Raw genomic sequence first — 27485 nt, forward strand, 5'->3', positions numbered from 1 at the left:
CTAAGTTGTTCTGTGGTCCCAATTCAGTGGTCTATATGTGTGTACCCTACTACCTCCCCATGCTCAAGTGACGTTTCTTCAGGACCTTCTGATCAAACCCTAATATTTCTGGTCAATGCCTAAATCTCTAGTGATGTGATGATGCTTATTACACTCAATACTATATGTGTCATGAAAAGTGACTCTCCCCTCAATTTGATGACTCGTGTAACAGCCGATAGACACATATATATAGAGATATCAGCCCCTTTGAGATACCAATGAGTCCAGCACCTATTTACAATTGTGCACCAGCTGGTGTCCTACCTGTGCTTCCTTGTCCCGAATCATGTAAAGAAAGGGTCTTTGAGTAGGCCCCGGGGTTAACCCTTAAGCAGCAGAGATAGTGTAGATAAGTGCTGGGTAGATTTTGTGATCTCTTTTTAGTGACTCCAGAGTTGACACCCACCTGTGTGCATGATATAGATACAGAAGATAACGAGGAAGAAATATATTGCCAACATTCTTTGGGTTGATTCAACAATCTGGGCCAATGAGTGTAAATCTGTTTTCAGACTGAGACTGACTTTAGATCCAACTCTGCAACCACTGATGATAGTATTGCTCTATGTATATTAATAAACACATCCATTCTGGTAAATCCTTTTGTACAGGATTTATGGACCTTAGAGCACATTGTAACTGCATTGGCAGGGCCCTTTTGGGTTAAAATTACTGAGATGGGGAATTAACCCAATCCTTTTGCAAGCCATTTGTCAGTTGTATGACAAAATGTTGGTTCAGGATAAATTTTGCAGCACCTCAGTGCTTTTTCAAAAAATATAAAGCAGGGGTGAGTGAAGCATGACAGACTCACTCTCTGGCCCTCCTATTCCAGGTATTTAAACGAAAATATGGGGACCGCAATAGTCAGACCAGGGGTAATCTATCTAGTAAAGATAACAATGGTACTAAAGAGGCCACTTTTGTCCTCGGGTAGCCTAGGCTACAATTACTTAAATTCGCATAGGTCAAAGAAACAGCAAAAATAATAAATAAGTCCTCGCTGCGCAGTATATGAAGGGACACATGGTTGAAGTGATCTCACATTTATTAACAGCATAAATGGAGTGTCACTTATTAACAGGGTGTAGTACCGGTGCTCATACAAATTAGTTAAGGTGCGTGAAGTGAGGGGTTGGTGACATTTAAAAATACATCACATTAACAACATTAAACAAAACTCCAATTAATTCAATGTAATGAGGGAGTTTCGGTTGTAGAAAGAAGTCTCAGGGGATAGAGACCCGGTAGGCGGGTTGAAACTTGACTTAGGACATAGTTCTGTAGTGTCAGTATTGGGTACAGTCTCTCAATTCAGAAAAAAATTAAAGATTTCAGTCTGAATGGTGAATCAGTCAGGCTTCTCAGTCAAAACATATGAGAGTCCTCTACTTAATAGGGATCTCAGTGGAGGCCAATTGATGGTCTGACAGGTTGAATATGGGTATTTGTTCTAGGGTGGAGGTAAGGTTATCCAAAGGCATGGTATTTAATACTGGTGACCCAATTGATAGAATTTGCACCTCGTTTGGCGTTCGCCTGGTGGAAAGTTGTATCTCTTCTTCACCCTGCCTTTCTCCGTTTGAAATGGCTGGCCTCTGCCTAAAAAAGGGGGTTTTTGGAAGAGGTACTAGGGCCTGCACCTGGGTCAGATGAATCTGAGTCCACAGAGGAATCGTAAAAAAGACACTGGTTGTCTATTTTTGAATCTACCCCAGGTGCCTGCTGGTTGTCTTTGTGCATTTTGGGGGCTAGTGAAGTAGTCGTCCAAAAGGTATGGGTATGTGTTCTATTTTTTATAGTTTCTTATATCCTTTGGCACTATGGTAGCTTTTTTGTGATGTTCAAGTTTGTGGAAGTCAGGAATGGTTCTGTCTAGTTTTTCAAGCACAGCTTTTGCCTCTGCTAAACTGTCTAATTCTAGCATTGTCTTCTCCAGTTCTAACATTTCTTCCAATTCCTTTTTGCTATGTTCAAGCGCTGTGTTAATACCCAAGACCATCCAGTGGTGTGAGCACATTGTGCCAATATGTGCAAAGCAGTTTTTGAATTTGGGGCCCAGTCTGAAGATCGCTGGGGTTTTGCGAACCTGGAGGCCTAGTGGTATTATATCCGCTTTTAAGTACTCTGTGAACATTAGGGCATGCAGCTCCGTGCGAACATGCTTCTTTTTCAGGTGTCAGTTTGTCAGTTGCAACATTAGTGGTTGTTGCTGAAGGTAGTGGTGTTTGAAACAGAGAGGGTCCACTTATAAGTTTGCCAATATAATCATCTGTGTAGGTTGGAATAACTGGTATTGACATAATATGAGAAAGAAAGAAAGATATAGCGGTGTATGCCAAATTGGCTGCGTAGAGATAGATCAATAGTAGGAAAGAGGCAAAACTCTAGTAGTGCACCAAGTAATATACATGAAAGAACCACTCTGGGTGGTAACCCTTGCAATGTAACCACTGCACGTAGAGTATTTAAACAAAAACAAGGGGACCCCAATAGTCAGACCAGGGGTAATCTTTCTAGTAAAGATAACAATGGTACTAAAGAGACCACTTTGGTCCTCGGGTAGCCTAGGCTACAATTACTTAAATACGCATAGGCCAAGGGAACAGCATAAATAATAAATACGTCCTCGCTGTGCAGTATATGACGGGATACAAGGTTAAAGTGATCTCATATTTATTAACAGCATAAATGGAGTGTCACTTATTAGCAGGGCTCCTGGTTCCTGTGCTCACACAAATTAGTTAAGGTGCGTGAAGTGAGTGGTTGGTGACATTTAAATATACATCACATTGTCAACATTAAACAAAACTCCGAATAATTCAATGTAATGAGGGAGTTTTGGTTGTAGAAAGTAGTCTCAGGGGGTAGAGACCCGGTAGGCGGGTTGAAAGTTGACTTAGGACGTAGTCCTGTGGTGTCAGTATTAGGTAAAGTCTCTCTATTCAGAAAAAATTGAAAATTTTCAGTCTGAATGGTGAACCAGTCAGGCTTCTCAGTCCCAACATATGAGAGTCCTCTACTTAATAGGGAGATCTCAGTGGAGGCCAATTGATGGTCTGACAGGTTGAATATGGTTATTTGTTCTAGGGTAGAGGTAGGGTTATCCAAAGGCATGGTATTTAATACTGGTGACCCGGTTGATAGAATTTGCTCCTCGTTTGGCGTTCGCCCGGTGGAAAGTTGTATCTCTTCTACACCCTGCCTCTCTCCGTTTGAAATTGCTGGCCTCTGCCTAAAAAAACACGGGGTTGTTGGAAGAGGTACTAGGGCCTGCACCTGGGTCAGATGAATCTGAGTACGCAGAGGAATCGGAAAAAGACACTGGTTGTCTATTTTTTTTATCTACCCCCGGTGTCTGCTGGTTGTCTTTGTGCGTTTTGGGGGTTAGTGAAGTAGAATTCTGGGTAGCACTCACACTCGCCGTGTCCAATATGAGGATGATAAGCTCTTTATCAATGTAGATCAATGTAGATAAGATCACTTCAGTAATTTTAGCAGGAAAATAAACCAAATCTGAGAGGTGGTTCTTGGATAGCAAAGATGTGAAAAGGGCTGCATCATTAAAATACCTCGGCATTTGGTTACACAAGTATCCTCTTTCTAAATAGGAACTCAAAGTTGATTCCTAATGCTTTACTTTATCTGCTGTACTTAAAACTCTGTCAAGGTTATCTCTCATCCCATTTTTAGGTCTCGCATAGCTTTGCAGCTCAACACGGTGCTCGCTTTGTGAAGCATGCAGTATACACTATAGAAGGGGGAAGCTCCGCCCACTTTCCTGGCCATAACTTTGGTTGGCTTCAATGATAAATTCTTCATTTTGGTTGGTTTTGGCTTGTTAATCCCGCCTCCTGACAGCCATGTAGTCATTTCTGTTCTTCCGAGGCTATCAGCCCCTTTACTTGAAACACCGTTTTGTTTCCCTGCCTCTCCCTGTTCCCTCCTGCAGCCCGTAACTTCTTGGACCACAATCACCCCCTCCCGTTCATACCTTCTAAATTGCCCGCACTACCGTTTAAAATGCAATAGGTGTCGGGTAATTACGAGTCCTAATGCATTTTCAGTGCTTGTTTGTCATGTGATTGGTGGGTGAATTCGCATTCTTTGTCTCGCATGCACGCGATGACTTACATCATACGCTTGCGTGACAAAACAGTGGCATTTTCCCAATTCACGCACTAGCCTTGATGAGGTTTGGTGAGGTCCGGGAGCCCTTTGCTGCAGTGAGTGCTTTCCATTCCACCACCTTACCCCCACCCCCTTCTTCGAATTGAGTTCGACCGTCAACCAGCCATTGCCTGGGTTAGGGGCTGGCAAGGGGGGAGGTGCAGGGCTCCTGGTGTGTGGTCACCCACCGTGGGGGCATGTGTTGCGGTGTCGGGCGGTGGGTGTAGTCATGCTCGTGGTGCGTGCCTACCCACCCGGGGCGCTCGGCCCTGAATTGCACAGTGGATCGCGGGCTCATTGCCTCGGTGATGTTCGTGAGGTGTTGGCCTGCGAGCGGGGATAGGCTCTGCACATGGGCTGCTGCTTTCAGGCACAGTCCTGGTGTTTAGCGTGATTGGTGCAGGGTGTCGAATTTCACTGCTCGTTCCTCGCTGGCAGCATGGCACGTTTTCTCCGTCCTGGCAGATCAGCGTTGCCCCGGTTCCCAGCCTTGTGGGTAGCTTAACAAGCGGAGATTGTTGTGGGGAGAGCGAAGCGGCTCATTGCTTTGGTCGGAGACCTGAGCGATTGGGCTTTGTTGATCACTCTGTTCTACTTTCCAAACTTGTTGACATGGGCATCACAGGCTCTGTCCTCGGATGTCTTGGACCAGACGTAGAGACTCGTCATGAGTGGCTGCCCCTTTTTCAGTCTGAGTCTGAGCCGCCTCTGGTACTACGATTGGAGCTGGCGATGCTGCGTGAATTGCTCTTGGTGCCGCGAGCCCACTTGGAACCAGGTTCTTCCTGTGGACTGCCCTGACAGCCTGCCGAGGGTCAGACAGTGCCCCGGCTGTTTGGTGCAGGCATGGGGGCGCTCTGGTCCCATGGAGGACGCTGTGTGGTTGACCATTGGGGCAGGGGCTTGCACACACCTTAAGTTGCTCTCCCGATGCACCCTCAAATCTCTGGGCATTGTTGTACACGTTTGTGCAGTGTATATATAGTTTGCTTGTATTAGTAATGGAGGGCCTTTGGCGGCACAGTGGGGGCCTGCTGTTTTGTGACGACAATGTTGTATTACGTTGCTCTCCCGGTACACCCAAATCTCGGGGATTACTGAGCTTGGGTCGTAAGCAGGGAGTAATGCACGTTCCCGAATGCTGCCGGATATGGAACAGATGTTAAGGTTCCCTTTTCACGGCAATGTGCGGGGATATTGGGGCCCAATCAGTTACAGCGTGGTACTAAATCAGCATGTTTGAAACTCTGACCCCCAGACAGGCATGTTATCGAGTATCGCTTACATAGTCAATGTCGCCATGGCAATGCTTTCCGGCCCTGGCTTGACCAAAAATGGCCGGGCGACGAAAATGGCGGCGCCTCCCACGCAATTGTCGAAGCATTTATTTAGCTTTCCTCCGGCACAAGCTCTTGCGGTTGTAATCAGCAGCGCCCTCTTCAAGAAACAGAATCTGCAAGGAGAACAGTGTGACCAAAGCACTAAAGGTAAGAGTGCCTACAAGCTACAGTACCGTTGAGGTTAATTAGTATGCTAAGGGTCTGTCTACTGGCGGAGCAAGAGAGGCAGAGAGTCCCACACAAGTGGGTGACATTGAGGGGAGTGGTGTGCCTCTTCTAACTTTTTCACACTATGAAGCACTTTGTTAAAATCATTGTGTTAATTTGCATGTTTAATGTATATTGTCCAAATGATTATGTTTTATTTTCAGTTACGTTTTACAGAAATTTGCTGAATGCTTTTTGCGTTGGTACATCATCATATGTATTTTTGTTGCTAACCTGTGTAAGTCCACCTACCTACCTCCTCCATGTCCTTTTGCCTACACAGAGATTGGTCCATAGAAATTGTCTTCCACGCGCACCTGTAAATAATATTTTTTTCAAATCTTGTATTTTGAGGGATGTGACCATGAAGGTCCTGATTCTATATTAAAAACACAGCTTTGGACTGTACCATTTCCCGCTAAAAGGCAATATTTCTATACATGTGTTCCCATACCTGGAGTGTCACACAGTTAAGAGCTCACTTTCCTTCCAGATTAAAGAACAGTAGATGTTTCAGCACCCAGGCTAATATGCTGCATTGCTAAATACATATAAGGTTCCAAAGGCGACACTGATTGCATTGCAAGTGCTTGTTTAACATAGTTGAAGCACAATATCTTCCATCTCTTACTTACTATGATCGAGAGACTAGAATACAGCAGTGCCACTCTATGCGGGCTTCTGAAACTCAGTTTAGCCCCCTCTTAAAGCACGTCGAATGCTGCGACTAGACTCATCACTGGTTCTAAGAAAACCAACCACATCTCCCTGGACCTGAAATCGCTCAACTGGCTTCCGTTTGAATCAAGGATCCAGTTACAAATTGCATGTACGACTCACAGAGCTCTACACTTCAACATTCCCCCTTACATGGCAAATAAGCTCACACTATCGGGAACCTCCCGGTCCTCTAGGAGCACCAGCACACTTCCACTCAAACCGAAGAAATTTAAAACAATTATAACCTACAATTGCACATTCTCAGGAAATGCCCAGAGAATATGGAACTCCCTACCTGTGGAAACAAGACTGATTCCCTCAACATGTGCCTTCAAAAGGGAAGTGAAAGCCTTACTGTTGAACACTTCGCTGAACTAGAAGTTTCTCTCCTTTTGTCTCCTATCTTGTTTTGCCGTCTAATGTGCTACCTGGCATTTGCCACGGCCTCAGTGTCACCCACTAATAAGTCAATGTTTTCCTGATGTATATTTTTATTATTTTTCTCCCACAGCTATGTCTTCCACACCTTGTATGTAAAGCGCTCTGATACCCGCTTAGGTCATGTTCGCGCTATACAAAACTTTAAAAATAAATAAATAAATAAAGAAGGACTGCCCTGCTGAACCGTTGGACTGCACAACAGAGGACTGCTCTCCCAAGGCTTCAAAAAGATAGGACTTTTTCTGGCTCCAAAGATCAAGGAGTGAACTCCCTGATCAGCAATAGGAAGAAAAGTGCTGGAAGAAGTCACCTACATGACCTCCAATAAAGACAAGTCCAGCTGACCATCTTCACCTAGACCTAACTGGATTTGCCCTGGTGCATTGTGGGAACTGTAGGCCCAAACTCCCAAGAGGCAAACCAGAGCTTCTGGACACTTGGTTGGCATTGAAGACCCTCAAAAGCTGTCAAAGGACTTTTCGGAAAAAGTAATTAATGTATGGGGACTTTTGGACAACTTTTTGGGAAAAGCTCCATAAGTCCACCGAACTCTATGACGAAAGTCAAGCCGGAGACGTTGAACCACAACTCGGCCTGACCATGCAGGTTTGCCTTCCTGAAAGCTCGAGAGCTCTTTGACGTTGATGGCGAAAACAAAGACCTCCATGACTCCTTGACGAACTTAAATCCGATTGATGAAACCAAACCCTCAATGTCAAGATAAAACGCTCCCAAAGAAGACTTGATTGGGTCTTTTGGACTGGGCCTTGTTGGGTAAAGTTCACTTAAACTTTTTGCTTTTCCCCTAGACCGTTTTCCTGACAGAAAGTTGCGGAGTTAGATGCTGTAGGTACTTGCCACTGCTAATCAGTGTGGAAGTACAGATGTTCCCTGTATAAATTGTAGAGTTGTTTGGTTGTCTATGATTGGTATGTTTGCTGTACTAGCAAGATCCCTAAGTGATGCGCACTGAGTGTGCCAGAGCTAGTACAAAGGAAATGCGCAGAGGGAACACAGGTCTTCAGCGTAGGGCCTGCGGTCATTATGCTAAATTAGCATGTTGTCCTGACAAGTGCTACCACTTGTCAGGCCTTACTTTCCCTTTTGCATACACATGGGGCACCCCTGTAGGACGTCCTTCGTCACCCCTAGGCAGGGTGCAGTGTCGATAAAAGGCAGAACCTGTGCCAGTGTGGGTGCTAGGCCCTGACAGTGGAAAATGCTCCATTTCATTTTCCCTGATGAAAGGCCATCCTGCCCATAGGACAGAATGGGGGAGGCTGGGTAAAGTATTGTTAGCCTAGTTTCCCAAGAATTTGAGATGGAACAATGAAGTTTGGTATGTCTGAACTCACAATGTCGTAATGCATCTTTTTGGATCGATGGTTTTGTCGCTGTGTGTCCAGAAAGCGCTGTTTGAGAAAATGGTGCGGTTTGTGCTTTAGACCTATGTGCATGTCTCAGCAGAATGTGAATTGCCTGCCTGGATCTGGGAGAGGTGAGAAAGGCTGAGGGAGGTCGTGACCCAGGGGAGGGGTGGAGACGGTGCCAGGATACCCTTCACCTGGAGCGAGGCGAAAGAGAGGCTTTGCGAGGTGAAGAAGCCTGGTTCAGAGCCATAAAACAATAGACCCATCTCCCTCTGAGTGATTGAAGATCCAGGCCCCCAGTATCAAAGAGAGGACGATGACACTGGGGGGGAGATACGCAAGACTGATTTAGGGAGGGGTCAGGGACCCCTGAGCACAAGGAAACTTCAAAGACGATGAGGGGTATAACTGGAAGAACTGGACCCCCAAGACTTTGCTTATGTTTTGTCATGTGGACAATGTTGCCGAGAACGATCTCTATATTCTTCAGAGAAGTGCTGGGATCGCTTTGAAGACACCGTGGACTGGTCAAGCCTTTTGGTGGCTTTGACCTGTCTTCGATCGGGAAGAAAACCTCTGCCTCAGGAAGAGTTGCTGAATAGGCTGCCGGAGACGCTTGACCCTTATTTCATGATCTGGGGCTCGTGGGCAGTTTGTAACTATTGACTGAGTAGAGACTGAAGGGGCACTGCAGTGGGTCATATCCCCCCCTTCTTCCTGAGCAGGACTTTGCTGTGTCCTTTACCCCAAGGGCCTGAGGTGTGCTGGCTCCCTGTTTGTAAACACAAGAACATAAAAGTTTCCAGGAAGTCTCAAGTGGCGTGGTGGTGGGACTGTGTCGTGGGAGCCTGAGACCTCTGAAGGGGTGCCTAACGTGATCGTGGGCACCGGAAACAAATGAAGACTCTGGGTGCGTGTCTTGGTGCGGCTACAGGTGTTGGAGCGCCTGTGGATTGTGGGCAGCGTGGAAGGGAGCCGAGATTCAGTACGCGCAAGGGGGCATGTCACAGTGCAGTCCAAGCACTAGTGGAGAGTGTCAGAACATTGTAGGCACTTAGAAGGAGTGAGTCTCCGACATGCGGATCGGCATATGGTGGAGAGGTGAGACTCAGACGTGCAGTGTGCGTGTCGTGGTGCGATCTGGGCATTAGTGGAGAGCACCGGAAGGTTGTGTGCACCAGGAGATAGAGCGAGTCTCGGACGCACCGGGGTTGTGTGTCGAAGGTGCCACCGGAGGTGCTGGTGAGAAGTACCGGGTAGCGGTGAGCACCAGGGAGCAAATCCTAACAATGCAGGAGAGGAGGGCCAAGTGATTGGGCCCTCAAAGGCAACGTGAGGTAGCACCAGCGCCGGGTGGAAGGCTTCGTGGAAGGAGTTTGTGTTGAACGTTGGTGGCCCCGACCGGCAGCCCCGCAGGAGCTGAACTACCGGCCCTAGCATGCCTTGCCTGTGGAGACAAGGTTCTGGAGTGAGGCCGAGCCTCTGTGGCAGGAGAGGAGAGTGGGGTCACGCCCCACCAGGTAAAGTGGATCATCACCTGGGGCGGGGTGCGGGCCCAGAGGGACACTCTCTCGGCCTCTCGCTGCTGGCAGCTGTGTGCGCCTGTTGCTCTGGCCCAGATTTCGGTCCATGCTGGTCCCGGACGAGGCAGTACAGGGGCCAGGACCCGGAGTGGAACTTGGGTGTCATCGTTGGTCTGTGTTGGGGGCAACCGGTCGCACACTTCTAAAAACAGTCATATAACACTTTGCATATTTGCTGCTAACGAACTATCGAACTATTGAACACCGTCTGACACTAGAGGTGCTTAACGAACTCAGGGGGTTAGTGCGCTATGCACTGCGTTATGTTGCTCTTGCAGGATACAGGATCAGATCGTAGCGCACTGCATTGATTGATTACTGCACTGTACTGAATTGCACTGTGACGCATTACCTTTTTCCTTCCTTGCCCAGGGCCTGCCGGTGGTGATACGCATTGGATTGTTTTCCTGTCTCACTGTACGTAATTGCAGCGTGACGCATTGCTGTATTCCTTCCTTGAACCGGGCATGCTGGTAGCGATCTGAGTTGCATTATCTTGTGTTGACTCAGTACATGATCGTGATGCTATGCATTGCATTGTTTCACTGTGGCACTGTACAGGAACCCATTGTTAAGTAGTGCAGTATTCCTTGTATTTTACAACTTGTGTGAATCTAGTGATACGACGTACTTAACCTGTTGAGAACGGTTAAAAGTCAGCATAACTGTTGGCTAGAAGCGGTGGTTGGGGATTAGAACCGCCCAACCCACCGGAAACAATATTACCCATTGTATATGTGTGGAAGTTGTATTGTGTGGTCATTTTATATATCTTTTTATATAAAAGTCCATTTGTGGTGACATCATTGGAGTTGCTGTGGGCGTGGTTGCACATACTGAACACTCGTGCCTTGGAGATAAAGCTACTAAGGTGGTGAGTAGGGCTGTCTCGGACGGGGGCCTACTGCTCATTGTAGTTGACCTGTGCTCCATCGTGATCAGCCTAGAACCTTAACTTTGTCCCGGTCAAGCGCGACCAGAGAGCCGCGGTTGGAGCTAGAAAGCACGTTTTTGCATTTAATCTTTAAAAATTCATATCTCCGGTTTCCTAAATTAGATTTCTGCCATTTTGGTGTCATTCTAAAGATAAAAATATTCTCAGTTTTCATAAATTGGTTTTGGAATTTTATTGTGTAGTGTGTCTTATTTATTTACTGTTTTGGTGATAATTGATTTACACACCTGGCTCCTAAGTTAAGCCTGACTGCTTGCAGCAAAGCTACCAAGGTTCGAGCCAGGATTCATTTATTGAGACTTGACTGGACCTTATTTGTGATTGTGGTGTTATTACTAGTTGTATGTACCTACCTGCACCTACTAATAAACCACCTTCCAAAATGCATAATTAGGATAAGGCATTAACATGAATTAATGAACTATTCCAAGAGCAGACTTTGAAGTTGTTGCAAATGCAACTTCAAAGAACACAAATCAATGCATATAAGCTCAAAATGTAAACAGCACTGGGAATTGATTTGTAGTTCCCTTATTTTCTAAAATGGAAAGACACAGAACAGAAACATGAACCTAGGAAGCTTGTTCATGTAATTTTAAAAACACAATACTTTCTATCACTATAAAATTAATGTCAATCTGACTAGGATGCAGACATGTCATCTGAAGCCTATTTATGCTATCTAAAACACTATTAAGTCAAATATTATTCAATATTAATAAACAATGCATTCACATCTTCGTATGAAAAAGAGAGTGAGAAAAAAACATAAGACCCACTCAATTTTGCAAGCCCACACATTCCGTTTTTTCCCCTACATCCCCTATGGTCAGGTCGCCCGCTAGATTCGGAATTTTCTCCTTGCTGGCAGGCTTTTTGTTTTGGCGTTCCCACGGCAGTGCCTCTAAAAATGGGCACCGCAATGGGAACCTGAAAAAACAGTTCTACAGCATGTACTGAAAAGTCCATGCCATGCAGGAACTAGTATGCATGCACATATGGGGGCACATGATGTGCCCCCCTGTGTGCATCCACATTGTGCCGAGTCACCAAGGATCCCCTTTGTTTCCTCTCTGCCAGGGTTGTATTCATGACTTTTTAACTGTTTTGGTACTTCTAAATGCTTTACACATTATTTTAAGTTAAGGCTGTCTGCTCTGTGACACAGCTATCAAGGGGTTGATTTCAGGTTTAAATTACTGAATCCTTTACTCGACCTGCCAGGAAGAGTGCCATTATTACTTGTGGTGGCTGTCATCCACCCGAACTAATGATCCACGTTCTAACAGTCACCCCAACTATTTGACCTTTTTTTGGCCCTTTTTCTGCTACTATTAAAACTGTATACTGTGCAACAAGTTTATGAATGGAATGCTTGAATTAATCTCAGCCAATGGCAGTCACTCGAGCCACATTCCAATGCATCATTTCTCGCCCAGTTTGGGCTGGACTGTTTCCATTGGAATGGGGTCAAGACTAATATACATATATCTGGTTCCAAACTTAGGTGGCATGGTGCACAAAATAATGAAGGACTAGGATGCATCCCGGGTAATTATCAATGGCTGAGATTAATTTTGCAGGGAAACCTATTTTTATATGTTAATATATCACTCCTAACTTTTTAATCCCACAGAGTGGGGCACCTTAAAAAAGTTAATGCAATATATATTTGAAACGCTTATCCTCACTTCAGCTGGAGGCCTAAAAAATATTTCACTGGGCAGCATGTGCTACATTTTCTATGAAAAAGGTCTAGGTCTGAATAAAATATTTAATTCTATATGTTCATCGCGGTTGCTAACAAAGTAGGGAAATTATTTGCTACTTTATTTTCAAAGTCTGCTGTAACGGCTTAATCAGATTTTTGATAACTTGAGTGGAAAAGTACCTTTAGAAAAATGTACTTTAGGCGACTCCTGCACCCCCTAAACTTTCATCCTTGCACTGCTAGAAGATTTTGATTTTCATTCCGGAGACTAGGTCAGAAGGTAAGAAACATAGACTTGGATGAACTGCATGATGTATCTGACCTCTCCTCCACCGTGGTTAACCTGAAATGGTTGAGCTGAAATCGTGCCTCGATCTCACTTAACCATAAACTGGTGTTTTTCAATAGTGCTTTACTTTTTTTATTTGCTTTTTTACTTGAAACTTAAAAAGGGTTAGAGGATTTTGGCATCTTTCTTAATACATTTTTCTTTATTTTTCTAAATTTGCTTAGAGATTTTTGTTGTGTTGTTTTCTTTACTTAAAGAATGTTGGTACTGCTTCAATTTAGAGTACATTTCTCTGAGGATTGTCTGCCCCCTGTCTAATAGCCACCAAGGGTTGAGCTAAGGTTTACTCAGAACTGTGTTTTGACCTAAACATATTATATTTATTAAGTTAGTACAGGTCACTCCCTTTCAAATCAATAAACCAGTTTCTGACAAGTAGGTATTACTTTACTCCTACAATGTCTGCTTTGTTTCCGATACGAAGTCTATGCTGTCAATCAGCAGTCGGGCTGTGCTTAAGATGATATTTTGCAACATATAAGTAGAGTGCAGAGGCCGGAGGCCAGGTCATCAGACACCAGTAAATATTGGTAAAAAAATGGCTGACTTTCCCAGTCAGATATCATTCCACACTCATGCGTTTTGTGGTCTGTGTATGTTTCTGTTTCAAAGTTTCCAATCAATATAAATGCCTTGGATACATGTATATAGTGGAGCTAAGAACACGGTCACTCAACAGTCGCAAAGTATTAATCACACATGGAACAGCAGGATGTCTGTTGAGACTATCAGCCTTTGACATCACTCATGACTCAGAACATCACCCTATAATAATTCTAGTTTTTGTGTGTTTAGGTTGACACAAATGAACAGCTGAAAAGGATTGCCCAAATGCGACTGGTTGAGTATGACTACAAGCCTGAATTTGCATCTGTGATGGGAATTAACAACACCCATGAAACAGGTATCAGAATAAGTAGAATGTTCTACATTTTTCTTGCTATTGTATTATTAGTTTCAATGCATGATGTAGGTGTCCTGTGCTACTGTAACTTATTATGCCTCACTCTCTCAGATCTCTTTGCCGGCATTATTTCTACCCCTTAGAATATCAGCATTATGGTAGGATGGCATTTTAAAACTCATTATTTACTTATCTATTGTGACATTGCAACACAAAATGAGCAATGCCACTGTAATATGTTAACTGATGGTCACTAATTTGCAGCAATTGCATTGAGATTATGATTACTTTGAAACATCACAGGTTTTATACACACACCCACACACATAATATCTAAACAATGCCCTTTAAGGCTTAGAGTGCTACATCAATTATGGGCAAAAAAGCAGAGAACTCTAGGTAGCTCCTGAGTTTTAGGTGGCGAGAAACTGCTTGGTATGGAACACCCAACAACACCATGACACTTCAAATCTACTCACCTCAAATGTCTGTTTTTCTATTTGTTAAGAATAGATTGAGGACAGTGCCATCCACATCAAGCAAGAAAGCAAAGTCTTTAAGAGTAGGATTAGCAGGTGCCATTCACGCTGAGCTGAAAAATGACAACAGCCGTTTACCATTCCAGGCACAGTATTACACATTTGGATTGGTAAAATACCATCCAAACCAATGTGGAATGAATAAAAGCAACCATTGACACATGTCTTAAACTTGTTAGAGCTCGTTAGAAAAATATATCTTTGTCCAGACACAAGGGAGCTACCAGTGTAAGACCAAACTGTATCTCAGATTTTAGCCTTTCCATTGAAAAGGCATTTTTTCTTTTGCTGTTAACTTAGGTGACATTCAATCAATCCTTATGAAACTTTCCCAAAAAAGTTCATCAACTTTGGGTCTTCATGGAAGGTTGTGTGCAGAGGTGTCAACTGGGGACCAAAAACGGTGGTATGGGGTGGCAGGGAAGGAATATTGGGGGAAGGCCAAATGTTACATTTCCCATTTGAACTCCCATAGGAACATTTGCTCTTCGGTATAGAATAAGTTGTTAAATGCAATTTCACCAAACTTGGTATGCATGTAGAACTTTACTCAGAGTGTATCTTTGTTGTAAAACTATTCAGTAGTTTTCAAGAAATTAGCATTTAAGTAGTGCTCTATTCTGGGCAGGAAGAGGTTACATTTTAGAGTTATTGGAACACTTAATCCACGGATCCTGAACAAACCCGCAAATCCATCTAGTTTTGTGAACCCCATTAAAAAATAAAGGAACACCATTGGACTAGGGATTTTTTCCTCCCATCTTTCATTTCAGATTTATGAATCTGGATACAGGTTCTCAAAATCATCATGTTCTGACTTGGTGGCTGTCAAAGAAAATTTTCTGTAGTGGCCGCCATTACTTAGAATGGTGCACTGAGCACTGTCTAGGGAAAAATCAAAGCAAAAGGGTCATCCAGTTGGGGGTGGATGGGCCCAAAAAGACATCCCCTGGCATTGAATATGATACAAAAAAAACCTGGCATTGGATATGATACAAAAAAATATTTTTAGAGAGGAATTTCTCAATCTTGTGCTGGATTCAGGAACCCTAGACACACACTAGCTCCTGCTGCCCAATTTGAGGGTTTAAGGATTTGCAAATCGAACACATGATGTGCGAATACTGAATAGAAATTTGTCAAAAAGAATTTGGTGCACTACATCTGGCCTTATCCAACCAACGCTTAAAATTACCTTCTGCCATGCGCGTCAGGTTTGGCCTACCAAGGTGGTTTGGGTGCCAAGTGCTTCAGCCAGGCTCAGCTGTGCATGGCATTTGGCTGGGCAACAAGGGGGTTGGCTGTCCTTAGTGGTCAACTGAATCCTTATCATTCAACCCTCAACCAGAGCTCCACATTTGGCACTTCCCCAAAACATTCTACTCACTAAGTCTTGGTACGCCCCAGAACATAATACACTAAATATAATACATTAGGTTACTACACACCTACTTCCTATAGCAAATAAAATTGACAAATAACAAAAAGAAATACAAATCTGCAAGTATACCACAAAACTCTACACATTATAAAACTATAATATACAAAATGAATTACACATCAAAAATATTTTCTCTTTTGCATGCATGTTCATAATCCTTCAAGAATTTGGGAGTAACTATATTACCCTGACTATGTCTTGGCTCATTGTCTTTACTACTCTCAGCGGTAACACATTTATCTTGAAGATTTGTATGTATCACCACAATTGTTTTTAAATTCCAAATGCGGTTGTCACACAGTTTAACTGAATTTGGAACTACGTCGACGACCCAGCAAGGTGACGAGAATTATAAGGTTCCACTTTTCTGTGGAAGTCTCGCCTTCACCACATCTCCAAAACCCACCACAGTAGAACACACCACTTTGCGCTCATCAAACTATGTTTACTCTTTCATACTTTCACATATTGAGACTTCTCCCAACCACTGTCCTTACACTCACTTTCCTTACATCCTACACCCTCAAGTTTGTCACATCTCATCCACGGCGGAGTCACTATAGTGTTGGGTCTCCTACCTCGAAACAACTCAAAAGGCTCCTTACCAGTAACAGAGTGTGGTGTAAGGTGATACAACTTCAACCCTTTCCATCAACACTTCTTTTCAGTCTTTTTTGTGTGCCTTGCAGATCTGGATAGACTCCTTTAACACTCTGTTACATCTTTCTACCATCCCCTTAAACTTGGGATGAAAGAACATGTTTTATGCTTTATTCCCCTCAAAGATACAAACTATTCCATGTCCCTGGACACAAACTGCACACCCTTGTTCATCAAAATATAATCTAGAAACCCTTCTCTGCTGAAAACATCCATAAGAAATGCAACTACTGACTAGTTTACACACTTTGAGTAATGAAAATATCAGGTCACCGCAAGAATATATCCATTAGTACCAACATGTTATACTGACCAGCTTTGCTCGTAACTGGTACCTGAATATCAAGAGCTACTTCCTGCCACACTCTCACGGGGACGTCCCTCACCACCATAGGCTGCACTCTTGTTTTATATTTTTTATTACTATAGCAACACTCCAAACACTCTAGACACACTCTCAACTTGCTTCCTCATTCCAAGCTGCCAGAAATGCAAACCGGGTCTCTCGTTCGCTTTTGAAATCCCAAAATAGCCACTGTGACTCAACTGTATGAATTTCTCCCAGACTTGACCGGGAGACACCAATTTAGTACCTCTCTACAATAAAAAATGAATCACAGATAATTCATCCTTCACCATCCAAAATCTCAAACCCTCCTCGCTCGTTCCTTTTTCGAGTTCCATCATTTCCTGACCAATCCTTTTTTTCCTTCAAGACTCCATCCTCTTTCAAGCAACACCTCCACTCATCTTCGCTGACTACAGCATCAGCAACTTATGCATTCATCAAGGTCCCAAAATGTATCAACTACATCATGATCAAAGTCTTTTAGTTTTGGACTCAATCGTGACAGGCAATCTGCAACCCTGTTCTCTACTCCAAGGATATACACTAGCTTGAAATTGTAATCTTTTAAAGCCACCACCCATTTACAAATGTTACCTGAGATCAGATCCAACTTCTTCTTATAAAATATCTCTTTGAGAGGCCCTAATAAGTGTGACTTAACATTCCAAAACTCTTTTTCGCATAAGGAGGACCAATTGAACCTGACACCTTTATTTAACAACAACCTCATGTTTTGTGTGTGGCTGTCAAAAGAAGTCACAAACGTGTTGTAGTATTTGGCCATGCCAAGAAAAGTTAATAGTTCCTCCTTATCTTCAGGATCAGAAAGATTAGCAAACATTTTAACCAATTGTTCTTTGGGTCTGACCCCCTCTCCTGTGAACTTATGCCCCAGGTAGTTGATTTTGCTCTGATTAAATTTACATTTACTCTCCTGTAAAGTTAGGTCTCTCAACCTAAATCTTTCTAAAACTAACTGTAGCCTAAGATTGTGTTCCTCTTGGTTGGAACCATAAATCAGTACATCATCCTGATAGATATTCACCCCAGGAACCCCATCTAACAACTCCTCAATGGCTCTCTGAAAAACTGCTGCAACAGAATTGAGGGCAACAACAATCTTGTAAATTTGAACCGTTCAAAAGGTGTAATGAATGTGGTCAAATTCATTGAATCACCATCCAACTTAATTTGGTGATACGCCAACTTGAAGTATAAAGTTGAGACAATACTAGCCCCTTCCAATTGCATAATGAACTCCAATATATTTGGGAGCAAGTACTTATCCACTACCACAGCCCTATTAGGAGCCCTCATATCAACAAATAAGCGTATTCCACCCGAGGCCTTGCGTGCTAGAACCACAGGTGCAGCCCATTCCGTAGCCTTAACAATTATCCCCTCTTTTTCAATTTATCAAGTTCTTCAATCAGGCTCTGTTTCAAAGCTAAAGGTATGCTAAGCACGTTAAATGCCACGGGGAAACACCATTCTTCAGAACAATCTTATGTGCGTAATTGATTAAACCTCCCAACTTCTCCTCAAAACCTTTTTTTAATTCATGTTGAAGTTCTGATTGTACACTAATCTCATTAATTTGACTCCATCTACCACATCTGGCAGTTGTTTAAAAAATATCCTTGGTTCACTATTTGATCTAACATAACTCTTAAGGCTTTCTAGTAGTACCAACTGATAATGCTGTCTCCTCTGCATGATACATACATCTTCCCAGCATTGAGATGCCCTTTGTATTCCAAATCTCCATTGAATTGAATTAACCTAGTAACTTAATAGGTTGCCCACCATAAGCCAACTGACGTATATCTGGTTTGTAAAGTTTACCTTTCCCAGAAAGGTATTATAACAATCTTAGCACCTGGTTTAAACAGCATATCAATACATTCCCTATTAATATTTACTTTGTCAACAGGACCTTTTGTGCCCCATTGCCCAACCTAGAGAACAACCTCCCAGAAGTGTACATCATCGTAACCCTCCTCATCCTCATGATCGTCATCACAAATCAATACTTCTTTTACTTTCTTGGTCTTAACCTTATTTTGTGACCTGCAACATTTAGCAAAGTGTCTAACCTTGGCCCATAAACAACACTTAACAAAAAGCACATGGCAATTTTTATTATTGGCCAATTGACTGAAAGCATTGCATCTGAAACACTTCCCACTAAAGGGTTTATCAGAAAGAGAAGGCAATAATGTAGGGCAATTCTTGTCATTGGCCAAATAAGTAACCAAGAGCACCACACCTAAAACATTTTGCCCCAGCAATTTTTTATTGAAGAAGTGGATTCATCATTTTTAGACCTAGAATTATGTACTACAATAATTTTTTCTATCTGAGGATTATGCTCCTTTATAATGATATCTACGCAAGCCAGTGGATGCTAGATTTTCTTGGTGATCATAAGTACTTCATCAACTCTAGGATCATCTTTTTGCCACAATTGGTCTCATACTTTCTCAATATTGCAACCAAGCATGAATTCGTCACGGATATGCTCTTTCAACTTTCCCTCAAACTTGCAACTGGCTACTAACTTTCGTAAACTTCTGATGTCACTTTCTGCATACTCCTGGGATTTTATTATTCACTTTTCAAAATGTTATCTCAGAATAGTACTCAGTTTTGGAAGGTAATGCTTATCAAGTTTCTTATTGCAGAAACCTAACTCATTTAACTCTTCTGCCTCAAAGGTTTCAATATCCAGGAGGTATTCAAATACTTCTTGGCTTTCTGAGCCTAAACAATGTAATAGTAAAGAAGCTTTCCTTTTGGCACCACAGACACAAACATAATTGGAAAACACTTTTTCTACTGTGACCACCAAATTGGAGGTCCCCCTGGGGAGGATAAAATGAAGGGGGTGATGTTATATTTTGCATACTGACAACACAGATTTAATTAATAAAGAGTATGAATAAAATATATACAGTCACCACTTATACAGTTCCTTCTTTGTGAATATACTAATGAACACACTGTAAGATACTATGTTGGTAGATAGCTTTAAATTAATATGTGCCCTTCACTGTGACAAAAACCGTACACTATGAAGACAAAGTTTGCCCATCACAGAGTACCTTCATCCATCACATAAGGCATCAAACTGATGTAGGATAAGCAGAGATAGCCACTTCCAATAAGGTGTGCCTATCACCGTGATGAAAGTGATGAGATTACGTGATGGATAACGATGAAATTACGCACACGACTTTCCAAATTGCTGACACTTACTGCACTAGATAGAAACTACTTACAAGAGGTGCGCCTGTCACCGAACTGCTCTCCTTATAAGTATTTAGGTCTTCACATCGGTGAAACTTCACACATATATGTGTTATAATAAATGGCCATGATAATATCTCACATACTATTGGGATTAATTAAATGCATCCCAACCAGTTAAAATGACTGCTGGCTGTCACTCTGCATCTGTTTCTGAAGGAATTAGGGCTTAACTTGAAGATGTAACGCAATGACATGCAACCAAACTACGAGGCAGATCTTGATCCAGCGGGTTACCAGCAACAGGTACTCTAATACCATATACTCACCTGGGCCCATAAACACGCATACACACTACCTGGTAATACACTGCTGGGGTCAATTGGTTGTACATTCTATCATTTCTAGATTAGTCTCTTTTTATTCTCAACTAATCTTTCACTGATGAAAAAAAGTAATTTCCTCTGGTTAATGGACCAAATTAGTTGAACTAGTTGATGGAGAAATGACATAAATATAATCTACTTACATTTTATGAAATAACCACAGACTCAGGAAATGTTTTGAATCTTTATCTAAATTAATTTCATGTGAACCACTTACAAAGTACAGTACAGTCTCCGTCACTTATAGGAAGGAAGATTCAATTAATCAATCAGTCAAACAATATATATATATCATTCTCTGCAATGATGTTGCTCTGAAAGGAGAGGATAGAGAGAAAAGCACATCTGCACCAGCACAAAAATAGAGTTACCAAGAATGGTGTGAAACCCAGCCCCCCTGGCCAAGGAGCTGGGAAGGTTCCCCCAGGAAATATCAGGTGATAAAGGCTTCAGGACGGTTCTACATTCGATTCTTCTTCAGCTTCTCTCGTCACTCTGACAGCATTTAGCATCAACGTCACTCTTGGGTAGCATTCCGGTCTCAACCTCTCTAACTAACTAAGATCTACCTCAATTATACCCTACATTATTCATTTACCTCCCAATAATGTTTCAGTATCATGAAACTCCTAAGTCTGATTGGACTGGCAAGGGGGATGATCATCATACCATGCTTATTTTCTCATTTAGTCTTTCAGTCCATTGTTTAAAGATACCACCCCTTAATTTTTATTCATAAAATGTAAATCCCATCCGTGTTCACATCATATTAGAAACAAAAGTATAAATGTTCATCCGCTCCCATTCATCTTAGAGGTTCCCAAGATGTATCTGTTTTGACCTTGAGCTGCGTTCAAGAGTCTCATCACTTCTTTCAGCTTGTTCACATCACGCCTGTGTGGAAATCGGGTGGCAAACAGACCTTAGACTCATATGAGCATAAATGGTTTCACTGTATACCACCTGTCTCTACTCTAATCCCATGTATTTATTTATACTTTCCCTGCATTAGCGTTAGTAAAATAGCATGTTTTAGTTTCGTCTAAGCAGATGCTGAGCATGTGAGTTTCCAGGCAGCCATGTTAATAGCATTTGCGCAAGCGCAAGAAATTCCCTCCAAGAGACAGATCGTCATACTGCGTAGATACTGCGTAGATGCAGCGGACACATGCGCAGTTTTCACATTAGTGACCATTTTAGAAATTTACTCGAGTTACTTATTAGTAATACTCATAGGTAAGCTTCTCTTTCTTGTATGTATAATGTTGTGCATATTGATTTACACAATATACGGTTAATACAATATTAGAAGTTAAACGAGAGGATTATTTCCGAGCAAGTCTCTTTTCTATGATTCCTTGCTCCATCAATTCCCTCTCTGATGGCATTTTTGAGCCATCACAAAATCACCCATCCCAATCAGATGCCAACTTTAGCACATCTCATTTTCTTTCCCTTTTTTTCATTCTTGTTCTTATCTTTGTTCTTTGGATCGTTCATTTGATCGTATAGTTTTCCCTTCATTTCTTCTAATTGTATCTCCTCATACTTTCATTTTGTCCCTTTTGTATTTATTTCATATCTTCGTCTTCTCAGTTTATTAGTACAACACTTACACCATATTACTATTGTTAAGACTATTATAGTTATACCAACTAACGGTAGAATGACTTGGCCTAAGAAAAATTTCCAAAATTAGTAAACCAAGTGCCTATTGAGGGGATACTCTTTGTCATTAAGTTAATATATCCTCTAATTTCTTTTATCTGGTATGAAGTGCAATAATGTTGCACTTTCAACATTTTACAAACTCCTCCTTCTTTTGCCAATAATATATCAAGCGCAAGACGATTTCGCAAAACCATAGATCTGATTGCAACCATTTCTGTATTAATCATCAAGAAACCTCCAACAGTATCTGTCGAAAGACGATCAACTACAGTTGATAACTGACAGATTCTATGTGAATTTAGAATGACTCCCACTGCAGGTATCAATGCACTGAATAAGTCATCGATTATTTCCGAAAAACTAGCTCTCTTACTTTGTGTTAGTTCATTGGTGTTTTCATTGCTTCCAGTGATTCTTTTTACATGGTAAATTTTCGGAAATACTATTCCGAAGTAGCAACTCCCATACCACCGTGCAGTCTGCATCTGTTTCTGAAGGAATTAGGGCTTAACTTGCAGATGTCATGCAATGACATGCAACCAAACCACGAGGCAGATCTCACATCGTGCGGGAGCTCTGAAATTAAGGCTGGCCGCATGGAAGAATGGTGTGCAAGATACAATTATAGTTGCCTTTAGAGGCATGCGCTACGCGGCGTTACATATGCAGGATCACTGTGTGCATGGTACAACAACGGGAGTCTTTAGAGGCATGCGGGCCAACAGGTACCTGTCACTTGCCCGGAACATATGTCAGAAAGCAGCGCCTCAAAGTAAAGCAAACACAGTACCTTGAAAGTGATCATGGGACGTTTCTCACAGTCTGAAGTCTCTCACCATTGCTTGATCTCACCCCAAATAAACATGTAAGGAATTTGATGCAGTTTCTCCGAGTCTGTAGAAGATGCTGTGAACACACAAAGTCAGTTGTCTCAGGGTTCAAAGCATCGGCAAATGTAGTAAATTACATCCAGCCACATAGGAAGTTGAGCAAGAGGTACCGTAATTAAAAACACACAAGATAGGGGAAACGTCCCAGCCTCCTGAAACACAGGAGGTCAACTGAATCCTTATCATTCCAACCTCTACCAGAGTTCCACATTCTACACCTCCCCACAACATTCTACTCACTAAACCTTGGTACCCCCGAAACCTAATACACTAAATATAATACATTAGTTTACTACAATTAGGTTTTGAAAGTCTCACCCAATATTATTCCAGGGTCCAAAACATGCTACAACTACAGTACACAAAACTGCTTATCAATTATTCAAGCCCTGTGAGGGCTCATCTACATGATTTATTTTACTGGTTTGGCCCCTAATTGAGAAAGGGCATCACTAACATTCCTCCAAAGTTTTGTGGGGTTCTACACAAGGTGTGGCAGCCCCAGGAATGTTTTCTTTAAAAACATTACCCTAGGCCTCTTGAGGTTTTATAAGACACCTCAGTAGAGGTTTTACTTCATTTTATGCACTCTCAAAGCTGGATCTTTGCTCTCATACTCTGAAGTTAGGTAACTAATTGTGGTTGAGCCAATGACTATATTTTGTTTTGTTGATTATCTTATAGATGCCACTGTAATGCTATAATGAATGCTTTTAAATATGTTTGTAATCCCTTCTAGGTTTCAATTGTGATATAATGGTGAAACATAACATTCAGCTATTTTGTCAATGAGAAAGCTAATAGGCCTACCTTTTGTATAATAACACCCCCTTAGATGGATTATATTTCATCTGGTATAGGGAAGGGGCAATGTGATTATGGGTTCAGAACCCACTGGGGTATAATATAATATGATATGATGGTGTTACCAAAGGTATTTTCTTCTACCTGAAGTATACATTTGTAATTTGATATGCAGTGTGTGTAATAAAAGTTATTTTCCAGAAAAAGCGAGGACTCGACAATAATTTATTGAGTGTGGTGATGCATGCCATCATTGAGGTTACTAGCCCCTGCCAACTCTACTGACTCAGTCTTGGACTGCTCTTCTTCGCTACTCTAAGACCGTCAAGTGCTACAGCGGGGTACTTGGTTCCCAGTAAAATGACAGTTGTGGACGTATTACCTGTGCAGGAGTCACATCCATAATGACCCCATTTCTTACACTATCCTTTTTGACTTTTTACTCTGCTGATTCTTATATTTATTATGCATTCACAAATTTCACTAGCAACATACATTTTAAACAAACTGTGGGGCATATTATCAAGGAGGTATCTCTGAGTTAACAGCACTTTATCGCAGCCAAAGTCACAGTAAATTCATCTCCCCATTCACAAGCAGGTGCTAATGGCCCATATCACGAGTTTATCTTGCGACAGCAGCCGCAAAAAACATTGCCACAGATGACCCCAGCAACTATTGCTAATGAGATGCAGAGTAGGCTTTCCCGTGCAAAAAGCGATGACAACACCACTCCGCAACATTGTCTACAACCAGCCAGATCGGCCATAGGAACCCATAACAGGCGATAAGGGTGTTAGTAGCAGGAAATTAACACCTGCTCTGACCTGGTGTAAAGTCGGACGACAGCCTGCACCAGAAAAGGAAGTCCAACCCAGAGCCACACATGAAGAACAACAGATGCCATTGAGCCACTGATCATGCAGGCCGGACAACTAAGAGGGCCACAACACCCACTGCCACCACCCCCAGGACCCCCCCACCCCTGGACCAACACCGAGGCAGCGCAGACAAAGAAAGCAACCTTCAGAAAATGTACTAACCTCACAGACCCAATACCAGAGAATGTCATTGCCCACCACATGCTCAAAGGGACAACCATCCTCCACATCCTGACCACCATTGCCCAGAGGCTGATGGTACCAACATAGCTTACAACCAACATCATTATTAACGAATTTTGTACCGCGCACGGTTACCCAGAGGCATCCCAGCGCTTATAGAGAATCAGAACAAGCTACCTGTGTGGAGCAGAACAGATCTGGAATTATTCTGGAAATAGATAAGTTTTAAGATGTTTCCGAAACCTGAGCAGGTTTGGTTCAGAGCGTAGTGAGAGTGGGAGGGAGTTCCAGGCGTGTGCCGTATGAACAGAAAAGCTCCTGCCACCTGAACGGGCTCTCCTAATTCTCTTTATCTGAAGGAGGTGTTTATTATCGGAGCGTAAGGCTCTAGTGGGCTTATAGGGCCGAATCATGTCCTTCAGAATAGCAGGTCCTTTCCCCTGAATGCTCTTGTGAGCAATACAGAGGGCCTTGAAGGTCACTCTCTCTTTGACCGGGAGCCAATGGAGTGCCTTTAGAGCGGGCCTGGCTGATTGCCTGGCCGGAACGTTCCGCAGCAGCCTGGCTGCCGCGTTCTGCACTTGTTGCAGGATTTTGAACGTTGCTTCCGGTGCTCCAAGAAAGAGTGCATTACTGTAGTCCAGGCGTGTGATGACCAGACCTTGGACTAACAGCTTCCGGGAGAATTCAGGTAAGAGGGGGAGGACCTTACGGGCCGATCGGAGCAGTCCATAACACACGCCAGCGATCTTCTTGGCGTGTGTCCTAAAGGACAGATCAGGCTCCAGCCAGACCCCCAGGCTCTTAATCTCCTTCTTTGGGTCAGGCGGAGTACCCATACCCATACAAAGCTGCTGGGCGTGCTGCATGTGTTGGCCTCTAGTACCTTCCAAACAACAACTGCCAGAGTCGTAGGAGTCTCACAGCCAGCCCTATCCAAGTTCCTCATAACGATCGTGGATGACATCATCAGCTTTGTACCCCACTATCTATTCTTCCCCCACAGTGCGCAGGAGCAGCTGGAGACCAAGCAAGGCGTCTACGCCATAGCTGGCTTCCCGCACATGTTAGGGGGCAATTGACTGCACACATGTCCTAATTGTGCCCCCTGGCAACAGTGCACACAATAACTGCAACAGAAAGCACACGCATTCCATCAATGTGCAGGCAATAGTGGACCACCGGGGAATCATCACCAACGTCGACGCCAACCACCCAGGCAGTTAGCATGATAGCAGCTACACTGGTTGCCGGTCGAGCAACGTGTGGCTTTTAAAGCCGGGTCCATTCTGTTTAGGTCTCTGAATGATACTGGCCCGTTATTCATTAGAGACTTATTTAAAAGATACAGTCCTTCCCGCCATCTCCGGTCTGCCTACAAATCACTTCTGACTGTACCTCCGTACAAAAAGAAGCGTCTCGGAGGCAGCTGCTTTGACCATCTTGCAGCTGTCCTCTGGAACTCTTTTCCCCTTCATCTAAAGCTGAATGATAGCATCCTCAGCTTTAGACACTCTCTGAAAACCTGGCTTTTTTCTCAAGCACACTACTGAGCTACTCCAGCTCCACTAACTGACTGTCGCGCCTGGTTCTTTCCTATAGTGCCATGAAGCCCTCGGGCGTACGAGCGCTCAATAAATGCTGACTAACATTAACATTAACATTCCTATGTCTTCCGACAGTCCATCCTCAACCAGCGCTACCAGGATGGCACCTACGGAAATGCAATGTTCGTTGCTAACTACTAAATGAACACACCACACACCTCAACTTCACAATCATGCAACTCACAACACTGGGAATGCATATGGCTTATGTGCAAACTCACATACAACATACCAAACAACATGCCCACCCACCAGGCACGACAGCACAACTTACTGTGGGAACCTGGGCCAACCATGCACATAAGCCATCAACGGCATGGCACCTCAGCCACACAATAGCAGAATGTAGTTAGAGGTGAGAACCAGGCATGTGCGAAGGAGCCAAGTGACCCATGAATGAGAAGGTACTCAATGCCAAGTGTGGCGTGAATGTGCTGGCCAGACTGCAGTATGCAGACCACACACATATCCATGTTGACATGCACCGCTGGTGTTTGGAGTGTGGTGGACAGTGAATGCAACCATGTCGCTCCAGCCAGTGGGGAAGCTCGCGGAAATGCAGCCTGTTACGTCTACCCGTAAGCGTGAGCGGATTGGGCTGGCCCGGCCTACGCCAGGCCAGCGTAGGGGTGTGAAGAAAAAGCACGTAGCTCTGGGCGTGGTTCTCTTCTAGAATGCCCAACGTCTCTACCAGGGTGGCACCCCTCAGCCCGCCACAAGGCCGACACCGTGAGCGGTGTTGCCTGCGATCCTGTGTGCCTGCTGCACGGCGGGCTGCTGGGCGCCAAACCCGTCTTGCCCGCCCCTGCACACCCAGGCCTCACTGCTCACCTGCCGACACCGGTGTGTGTCGAAGAGGGCCCACAGCGTGCCGGTGCAAACTCCAAGCCCTAGTGCAGCGTCCCTGGCAGCCTGCTCAGACCATCACGGCCTCTGCGACACAGGCCCGCAGCACTTCTTTCTCGTTGACGTACTCCCCCGGCATACACAGCTGACTAGTGGGTCACACATTTGGAACTGAGACTTGAATACA

At 43.4% G+C, this 27485-nt stretch overlaps 1 protein-coding gene across 1 annotated transcript in view; it reads left to right on the top strand.

The window, feature by feature from the left end:
- The window catches only part of MYRFL (myelin regulatory factor like), an 874676-nt gene that overhangs the window by 538067 nt on the left and 309124 nt on the right, over positions 1-27485 (top strand). The window contains exon 12 of the mRNA XM_078673905.1: positions 13684-13792. Within this exon, the coding sequence (XP_078530031.1) occupies positions 13684-13792 (109 nt within the window). The remainder of the gene's footprint in view (positions 1-13683; positions 13793-27485) is intronic.

This window comes from Lissotriton helveticus, chromosome 1_1 (assembly GCF_964261635.1).
Source record: "Lissotriton helveticus chromosome 1_1, aLisHel1.1, whole genome shotgun sequence".
Classification (NCBI taxonomy): domain Eukaryota; kingdom Metazoa; phylum Chordata; class Amphibia; order Caudata; family Salamandridae; genus Lissotriton; species Lissotriton helveticus.